The sequence below is a fragment of the Diadema antillarum genome, unplaced genomic scaffold, assembly GCF_040938485.1.
Source record: "Diadema antillarum isolate AM-2024a unplaced genomic scaffold, OU_Dant_1.0 seq00001587_RagTag, whole genome shotgun sequence".
NCBI lineage: Eukaryota > Metazoa > Echinodermata > Echinoidea > Diadematoida > Diadematidae > Diadema > Diadema antillarum.
Genome location: NW_027272304.1, coordinates 33,252 through 43,325, shown reverse-complemented (window position 1 = coordinate 43,325; position 10,074 = coordinate 33,252). Strand labels below are relative to the sequence as shown.

The following is a 10,074-nucleotide window of genomic DNA, read 5'->3' as shown; positions in this document are numbered from 1 at the left end:
GTATGGTAGTCACACGCACACGCACGTGCGCGCGCGCACACACACACACACACACACACACATGTACACGCACTCCGCGCTCACAAGTATACACCTAGACAAACGTGCGTGCACACACCAACACACAGCAGAGAGAGGGAGAGAGAAGGGGGGGGGGGGGAGTGAGAAAAGAAATAAATCTGCATAATCTGAATGATTCCATGGATTAGATAGAGGGTTGTGACCTGTGAAGTTATGGTCATGCCGATTTTTCGGGCCAGTGGATCCAAATAATTACATCGGCAATCCGAAGGACATCTATTATTATTTTTAGTATCTGTCGAACGATAAGGATGGTTATCTGTTCGGGTCAACGGCAATTTTCGTAATTCTGGACCTGGACAATTTATTCTGAAGCTGATGAGGTTTAGCAAGGCGTGAGTATGTTAAAGGTATACAATGTACTAGATGTTACAAAAAACATTTCCCACTTTTGATGCTTAATAGCTCAAAAACTATATATCAGATAACATTGTCCCTATAATTGATATGAGTAATAGCAGAATAGTGTACAATTTAGATGGCGGTGATTTAGATATGAAAACCTACATCAGTTTCATGAAATCCATGATTAATTTCAAAGTTAGGTTCCAGATTATGGTCAAATTTTAACCCTCTGTACAAAACCTGAACTTTACACAGGAACTAATGTGTATGTGAGTGTGTACTTACAATGACCCAGAACAATGGACATGGATACCACCTGTTCAGAGCTCTGCTCCTAGGCACATTATGATGGATTGCCCTGGGCACTGCTAGTCTGAATTCCTAGCAAAGGGTGAAATGCATGCACATGAAAAAAGTAAGCACATGTTTCCATGTGCTTGCATACACCCCATTTCAGAATGAATACAAACTAGCTGTGATAGTGGAATTTCTCATGAATTAATAATGGAGCATTCAAATTCTGGTCATTGTCCAGGACCATTGTCTGGGTGTCCACTAGACACTCCCATACACACCAATTGACTTCTGTGCAAAGTTAAAGTCTTGTACTGAGGGTTGAAAATAGAGCAAAATCTGTAACCTAACTGAAAAATTAATGTTTAATTTAATGAAACTGAATTATGCTGACACTTTGAAATTGCCTCCAACAAAATTGTACACTATTCAGCTATTGTTCATATCAATGTCAGTGTTATCTGATGTATAGTTTTTGAACTATTAAGGATCAAAAGTGGGAAATGTTTTTTGTAACTCCTAGTATAAGCTAGATTAGCCATTTTTTTTTTATTCAGGCAGCAAAATTGATGAGTTACATTTGCATCGATTGATGTTTGTTTTGCTTGTTTGTCTCTTCTCTTCTTTTTGTTTGTTTTGTTTTGTTTGTTTGTTGTCGTTGTTGGTTTTTTTTTTTGGGGGGGGGGGGGGGCTTAAAATGTGTATGAATCATATTGCGTTCATTTGCATCCTGTTGATTATGCCACTAGCGATAATATTACTAATAATAATTACAAGTCGAAACTGAGAGTTGTTCGGTGCTTTGATTATCAGTGTTCTCTTAGGGCCTGTGGCTGTTTAATTGTTTGCTGCATAGTTTGGAAAGCAATTTGCGACGGCCAACGAACTTAAAGGAGACCTCCGGACGATTTTCAGATTTTTACATTTAAACAACTATGAATTAGTTATACACAGGACAGCGTCTCCGAATATATGGTAATTGGGATAAAGAATAAAAATATATTCAAAATCTAGAACTAATTGCAAAGAACAAGGATGATGACATGGCAGAGTCACCATGAGAATGCATGAGTTGGGGCTCAAGGAAGCAGAACAAAAGAAGAAAAGGGTTCACACAGGTGAACTTTCAAGCAAGCGGTATTGTAATGGAATTACACTGGCACTACATTTCTGAAATATATGAACCTCCTATGTCATCATCCTTGTTCAGTGTAATTTGTTGAAGGTTTTTCAAAGTATTGTTTCTCTGCTCAAGAACCACAATAAATTCCACAAACCAATACACGGAGTTGTCGATTTATGTACATGATGTGAAATTATGAAAATCGTCTGGAATGTCCCTTGCAAGGAGCTGTAAGTATGGAATCATAAACCAGGAATCTACAGCCCACGGAGGTACATGGCTAGTACATTCTCCTTGATGAAACTAAAGACAGTGTTATGTGCACATTTTTGCATTAGAGAAAGGGAGTCGCCTTTTCTCACCTTTTGAAAGCCCTGCACAAGGACACCTTTTCTCACCTCCTGAAAACCCTGTGGCTTAGGTTTTTATTTAACACGACCCATCTTTTTATTCGTGGCGAACAGCGAAGGAAGGGAGACATATACTCTGTTCGAGTACAAGGATACATTGTACTCTGCTCTCACTTCTTTGGCAGTTACTACAAGAAGAGGTCATCCCTTATTAAAAGACCGTCTCGTTGCAGTTAAACAGCTTCAGAAGCGAGAACAGTAGTAAACTATAATATTAGTAACGACTTGAGAATCGAGCATTGTGTCGTCACTCGAAAAAGAGTCTGGCGAGAGCAGGTCCAAGAAAGGTGGTGGAAAGAGAAACAAGCTCGGTATGGGATCTCTTTCCTCTGCAGGAGCCGTAGAATAGGACGGGGCACACAAACACACACACTTGTAGCTTTTGGTAGAAGGTCCTACATAGTTTCAGAGCGACCGTTTTATCTATTTCTTTCAAATTACTCATTTTAACTTGCTATTTTAGATTCTGACCTGATCTAGCCAAAAGTCAGTACTTTGTGAGCATTTTCCCCATAAAGACATTTACACAGCAATTACGTTTTACCTATGTATTTTTACGTCATGTTGCTGTGAATGGGTGATGGTTGTATGTGTCTTTGTCTGTGATGAATAAATTACACAATTATCTACGAAATGTAGGAAGAAGCGTTATGCAACTTCAGAAGTATGATCGGCATGGTGGACCTCTTATATCTTGGTCATGTCAACTCTTTGTAATCTGTTTATTTCATCAATTGTTTCCTCCCAAATTGATCCTATATGCAAATTTGTTTATGCTCATACGCATGACAACTGCGACTGCTCTTTCTGATTATCTGGTGCTTACGAAGATTGGTGACATGCTATGTGACGGTTTTACTTCTTTTTACCATGAATTGTGCCGTGTGTTTTTCCCCTCTCTGTCTTTCGATTGTAATCATATTGGGTTAATCATTGTCAGGTTCCAAGATGGCGGCTGGCTCAGAAAACGTATATGGGCGTGTCATCCTCGTGGCGAGATTCTCTTTTTTCTGGATGGAGATTGGCCTAGCCAAGTCCTTTGGGGTGCTGGTGCCAGAGCTGGAGGAGCAACTTCATACCTCCAACGCCATCATCGGCCTCATAGCTTCGCTCTCCATGGCAACCATGTACCTCGGAGGTCAGGATTGTATAAGCTATCATTATGTGTTGATACGTGCAGTATGTTCCCCACCCCATCCCCCCTAAAAAAGAATACAATCGGATTTCCGAATTGACAACTTTTAATATGATTAAACTGTCTGCTATTTCAGGGTCTTAAAATATAACATCTTATCTATATTTTGCAGAAAACCCCATTCAATTTGGTTAAGTGGTCACAGAGGAATGTGGATCGTTGTTAAGCATGTTAAGCATGGGTCAGTTTCTTCCAAGTTTAGCACTGACGCTCTTAGAACTGCACAGTTATTAATGTGTGAACACAATGGACAGAACTTGGGGGGGGGGGTAGGGATTCCTGACATGCTCTACAAAGATCCTAATTTTTCTTTGACAACTGAAGCAAGTTGCATGGAGTTTTCTGTAAGATGTAGGTAATAAGTTATAGTTTCATACTCTGAAATTGTATGTGGATTGATTCACTATTTTTAAAGTAATCGTTGCGCAGGGTCACATTGTAATTGTTTAGGGACAATACGGTATACGAAGGTAATCATAAAACCTTTTAGAACTGCATTTTTTTTTTGTCTGGGTGTCTGTGATGTATTCCTAAGCTAAAGGAGAAACGTAGAAGGTATGGAATTCTACCAGCACCGTACCACGCAATGTCCATCATTGACAATGTTCAATGTTTGTCCAATAATGGTTACCCCTACCACTTTTGAAGCCCAATCGATTTCCTTGAAAATTTCTCATTTTTTTTTAAAAGGATGTTAGTTATAACCGTAAAAAAAAAATGTGTAAAAACTCCTTCAACTGCAACTTATGTACCTTAATGTCAAGCAATTCGAATGAAGGGCCAGGAATTAAACTTAGGTATGCTGTTGATGAGATATCAGACGTAACGTTGTGATATATTACTAGGCTATCGCCTTGTACTGTCATGAAATGAATACTGTGATTTTGCTTTAAATGATTTTATAACATTTCAAGCCGCAGACAGTGTTTCGTGTGAGATGGAAGTGAGGGCTGCTGCTTGTAACATCAAAATTTGTGAAAGTGGTGAAAATCTTACAAGCGTTTTATGCTGGAAACCGGCCTCTTCTATAAATCAAGAAACCTTTGAGCTTGATATCATTAGCAAATTCATCATACATTTATTTTTACTACACTTTTTTCCCCTTTGAATTAAGGATTAGTGCAAATGACTTTTAGTAAATAAAAGTGGTTCATTGTATTCATATCTGCTAAATTTGAGATCGTTTATTTTGTTGGCTGTCCATACTAGAGCAGTGTGTAAAAACGTTTATCATGTCAGATATATATGTTCTATAGGCCTAAAATTCCATAATAATGCATTCGTGTGATTAATACGAGTGGTGTATCTCGCGCTTGCTGTTTAGCCCCCATTGCACAGATCATGCTGAATCATAGCTCCCATCCCCGACTGGTGACGAGTTTAAGTGGTCTTCTGGCGGGAGTGGCCTTCATCCTCAGTGCCTTCACCAGGAATGTGGTCGCCCTCAGTTTCCTCTTCTTTACCACGGGTGAGCTAACCCTCTCATGTGCCACGTTAATTTCTTGTCAATAGGAATACTGTAGAATAGAATAGATCATTTTGAAATGCTTTTTTCGTTTTTTGGTGATGGATTCATGGAATAAAGCAATATTTGTAAAGAACACATCAGTGAAGTTTGAGGAAAATCAATCAATCCGTCAAAAAGTTAAGAATTGTTTAGGGTCTGGGTGCAGACATCACTGCATGCATGGATGAGAAGAATGCAACAGTTTGTGACGTCGTGTATGGAATACGATTTAAAGAAGAGATTAAGAAAATTCAATATATATTCACTTTTCTGGCGTAAAGAAAGAGCACATGACTAATGTCTTTCAGAAATCAGGAGGAATGATAGCAACAAGTCGATGGAATGTTTGCCTTTCATATATATATTTTTTTAAATTCTTTTTATATCACATACATACGTAATATCGTAAACATTGATAGTCTTCTCATCCAACGATGGCTGCACCGAAAGCTAACAAAAAAAAAAAACATTCCTTTTTCAATAGATTGTCCGATCTTCCTCAAACTTCTCTGATTTGCTCAACTAAAATCGCTGCTTCCACTCAATCCACATGTATCTTTATGAGTTTCATTGCATGCCTTTTTAATGAGGAGAAACCCGTATATTGTGCCCGAAATGACAGAACAAAGCCAAATGACAGAAATAACCTATAATCAGCTAGGGTTATCTGATAATGTTGTAGTGAAACAACACCCACTAAAATCCGGACGGAAATTTTCTTTGATTGAATGTGTTGGGACGAGATTGTGTCAGCTATAATCATGAGCTTGTTACATAGCAGTTCTGGGAACCTGAAACTTCGACATTGGGACATGGCAAAAGTTCATTCACGTCCGTGGAGGAGCCCCGTGGACTTATCTCTCCTCTCCTTTCTCCTTCCCATCTCCACTGACTTCACCTATCTCTTGGAGGTGATTCATGTAGATACGTTATTTTTCAGGGGTGTGACCGTTGCATTGGTGTGACCGGAAAACATTGCACGTATACGCCATTCTCACCAGTGATTGTAAAAGTGAATACATTCTTACTGAAGATCGTACAAGAATTGAATTGAATCAGTTTCTGGATAAAATAAGCCATTGTCAGATATATAAAAATGTGACTTTTCTTTGTAGATGCTAAGATGAAGAATTTCCCTCGACTACAGTTTCTTGTGAACGCTTATAATATGGTTCAGTGGTAATTTTTGTTTGATTTTTTAAATGAGTCGCTTGCTTGTGAGCAAACATGTGGTATACGTAGCACACATATCACATACGACCTATCTACTTCCATTCCATTTTCGAGATAGCTTTTATATTGATACAAATGATTTACTTCAGGCATAACCAATTAGCTATCGTAAAATTTCGTTTATCCTAGCCCATTCCCAAATTACCACTGATAAATGCGCATTACATGAAAAATGAAATATCCTGAATCCCAGTAAAGGTGATATCCTTTACAAGTTCACCGATTGGATTGACGGAGAAGAAACACGTATAGTGATAGTTTCTCATACCTGAAAAACCATCTTTATCTTCCACTTGTACAAACTATATGGTTGTTGTTGGGTTTTTTTTTTTTTCTCCGTTAACCCATTTTTGTCTTGCTTCCGACCAACTGAGCACAGGAAAGTGCCGAGTTGTGTTCTGATGATGATGATGATGATGAAGATCCACAGCATTTGTATAGCGCCATGACGTACCTGTTTTAGAGACAGTCAAAGGCGCAGACTCCTCTAAGAGAATTAGCAATTGAAAGCCTGGTGAAAAATGTGAGTCTTGAGTGAGGCTTTAAAGTGCTCCAGTTTGTCAACCTCACGGAGAAAAGATGGGAGAGAGTTTCATGGGCGAGGAGCGACTGAGGAAAATTATCCCTATATCCCGTGAGATGTGTAGGCCTACTGGGCATCTGATATATTGCAAGAGATATCTGCTTCCTCTTAGCAGATATCTCTTGCAATATACAGACAATGAATACTTGAGGGGATCTTCTTTTATATCAAAGAGCGGAAATAGACTAATGAAAATAAATCATATCTATCAATTTTACTACGCTGTACTGGCCATTTCCAGTAGAGATTAAGGCACTATAGTGAATAGGAAACTCATGAATTTAAATTGCTGTGTCAGTCGTTAATTTGTACAATATTCAATTGGATTTTGTGACGATCTGTTGAGTGTTCGACGGCGGTTGTCCGTCTTTTCTGCTGCAGGGTTCTGCTGCGCGATTCTCAATCTTCAGGTCATGGTGTTGCTATACCAGTACTTCCCCGATGACTTCGCCTACGTGAGCTGCATCAGCGTCCTGGGAATCCCCGTGGGGGCAGCCGTCCTTCCTCCAGTCACCGAGATGCTCCTGGAAACCTACGGGTTGAGTGGGTCCCTGCTGATCGTAGGAGCCGTTGTTCTCCACATGTTTCCCATCGGACTGGTGATGAGGCCGAGGAAGAGATTGGCATCTCGTCCTCGCGATGAAAGGGACAAAGATAAGGCCATCCCATTAATGGACAGCGATAACCCAGCAGGAAGTCAAACCGATGCGCTGCATTCAGAAGCAGTCCTTGCTATTGAGATTCAGGACAAGTCCAAGTCGACAAAGAAAGGAATAAGCGCGATATTGAGAGCGATACAGCTCGATGTGCTCATCAAGGAACCGATATTCACGGCCTTCCTGCTCCCCAGTGTGCTGCTGGTATATCTGGCCACCAGCGGCTGGGCTCTCTTCCTTGTTGTCTATGCCCTCTACGAAGGGGTCGACCTCGCGAGAGGGGCATATCTTGCAACATCTGGAGCCTGCGGGGGTGTTTGCTCATCAGCCCTCATGTCCGTCATGCTTCGCTTCCGTGGACAGTGGAGTCCTCAGCTCTACATTCTTAGCCTGTGCATTGCATCGGTGGGGTTCTTCATCCAGCTTCTGGACTCGTCCTACCCCTACCTCGTTGCCACATCGTTTATCATTGGATTTGGCGTGTTCGGTTCCAACGTCACGATGGAAGCTGTCCTCTCGTGGCTTGTGTCTCCGGAAAACTTTGCTGATGCCAGCAACCCGTTCTTCTTCTGCGTTGGCTTGGGCTGCGTCCTGGCTGGATACACCGCAGGTAATCACATCTGAACGATGGCATCACTGACACACGAAGATGTAGACACACACTATGTACAAACTCCTTTTCATGCAAGTTACAATATTGAGGACATAGGAAACAAATTGGAATATACCGGGTACAGAAAAGAAATATTTGCAGTACAAAAAGGGGATATTGTGACTGTCACGTTGGAAAGATTGCAATGGAAAGTATATAACAGTAAATATTGCTAAGACACGGAAATGAAGCTGTCAGAGAAGATGAGTCATTATATTGTATTCATTCGTTTTCATTTTCATTTCCATACATGTAAGCCTACATGTATACTTCAAACGACGAATTAACAGTGTATTTCATGTTTAACAATGTTAAAAAAAAACCACATAAATACATCTTGTTTCACAGAAGACTGGAAATGAAAATGCAATGGAGGGACTGCTAAAAATGACACCGCAATTAAAAGAGAAAGAGTTTTTGAGAAGACCATGATTCGCAGATACCATAACTAATCTAAGAATGTGTTTATTTTCCACAGACCTAACGAGCTATGATTAAAAAAAAAATGTAAGTCATCTGTTTTGTAAAAAGGGTTCCCGGGCAATATCAGTCAGAGCTATGGTTAAACTGTATATACTAACTGTAGTTTACCAAATACATGGAAAAATCATCATGCATCTGCTAATTACAGGACGCATGGTTATTGAAAATGCATGACTGGAAGGAAATTATGCATGCAGTCACCGAGAAATTGTTATCATGGCATTTGGCCAGTCAAATTGGAGGAATAAACCAACCTATTTTAGGATAGGTCGTGTTTAACTGTCTCGCGCCAAGAATTACGGACATCAATAATCTCAGCTATATAGTTTCCTGAGCGGGAAGTCATGGGAGATACTGTGGCAAGATACATAGCGACTTTGAAATCGCATGCCCTATTTTGTGAAATGACAAATGCGTAGATTGGTTATCACCTCAACCCCAGTGGACTATCCTAATTTGGAGGCTGTCACTTCTCGCGAAGAGGGGGTTTGAATGAAAAAAAAAAAGGTTAGGAAGAGAGAGAATTGACTTTCTATTTCTCAAGTGTTTTATTTATGCTCATAATCATATCCACCTTTTCATGATTTCGCTGTGTTCCCAGCTCTTAGGTATAAGAACTGTTTAATTTGTGGGAATTACCGTCATACGACTACATTGGCTTGCTTGTGAGATTTCTGTAACCCTTTGAAGAAAAGAATTTCTGTGAAGTTGAACGGATGAAATAAGGCTTCTAAATAAGAATCTGTAACTCAGCCTTATATATTTCTATGATCACGACTGTGACAGTTTTTATAAAACTCACAAACATGATCTTAAAAGCAAAGGATATGATTATACTTGTTGTTTTGTTTTCCTCCTCACATACGTCATTCGTAGAGTCTCAATGCAAAATGGTCGATTGTGCTCTTCGCACTGTACACTTTTTTTTTCTCGAGTTAATTGCGTGTTCTCTATTTCTTTTTTCTCCCTCCCTCTTTCTTTCCTTTTGTCGTCGCAGGTTCTATACAGGATCGGACCAACAATCCAAAGATGGTGTTCGTTTTCCTAGGGTCCAGCATGATAGCAGCTCTGGTGTTTATTTTGGGAGGATGTCTAGCCAAATGGAGACGCTCTCGACGGATGTCAAAATTTGAGAAGCCCGAGTATGCTCGTGAAAAAATATGATAGCTACTATTATTCCAGCAACTAACGCTTCACATCTGATCAACTCCGAGAAAACAGTGTTATTTAGTTGATCAATGCCTAAATGAGGCGCCTGTTTCAGCTTCATGTTTGCTCATCGTGTCAAGGACAATCGCATCATACCAGGGGGTCCCGCCTCCCTGATTCTATGCTGGTATACTTGGTAGATGCTTGGCAGCTTCATGGTAGATAGGTGCAGACTATAAAGAGCGATGTAAGAAAAAGCATAAACGAGCCCGTCACATACACGAACTAACTCTGCACATTCTTCATAAATGTGTACACAATCCCACGTATATAGTCATACACCTGCAACCATGACTATTGTGT

The 10,074-nt window shown here is 40.0% G+C and overlaps 1 protein-coding gene across 1 annotated transcript; it reads left to right on the top strand.

The window, feature by feature from the left end:
• The first annotated feature begins 3,201 nt into the window (after positions 1-3,201).
• Positions 3,202-9,726, top strand: LOC139710915 (monocarboxylate transporter 2-like). The gene is made up of 4 exons (XM_071622835.1): positions 3,202-3,391; positions 4,773-4,916; positions 7,153-8,037; positions 9,560-9,726. Exons 1-4 carry the CDS (start codon positions 3,202-3,204, stop codon positions 9,724-9,726), a joined length of 1,386 nt encoding a protein of 461 aa, XP_071478936.1.
• Positions 9,727-10,074: the final 348 nt, after the last annotated feature.

Coding starts and splice junctions, on each gene's coding strand:
- LOC139710915 (XM_071622835.1), top strand. CDS start 3,202: ATGGCGGCTGGCTCAGAAAACGTATATGGGCGTGTCATCCTCGTGGCG. Junction 3,392..4,772: donor GGCAACCATGTACCTCGGAG/GTCAGGATTGTA, acceptor CTTGCTGTTTAG/CCCCCATTGCACAGATCATG. Junction 4,917..7,152: donor TTTCCTCTTCTTTACCACGG/GTGAGCTAACCC, acceptor TTTCTGCTGCAG/GGTTCTGCTGCGCGATTCTC.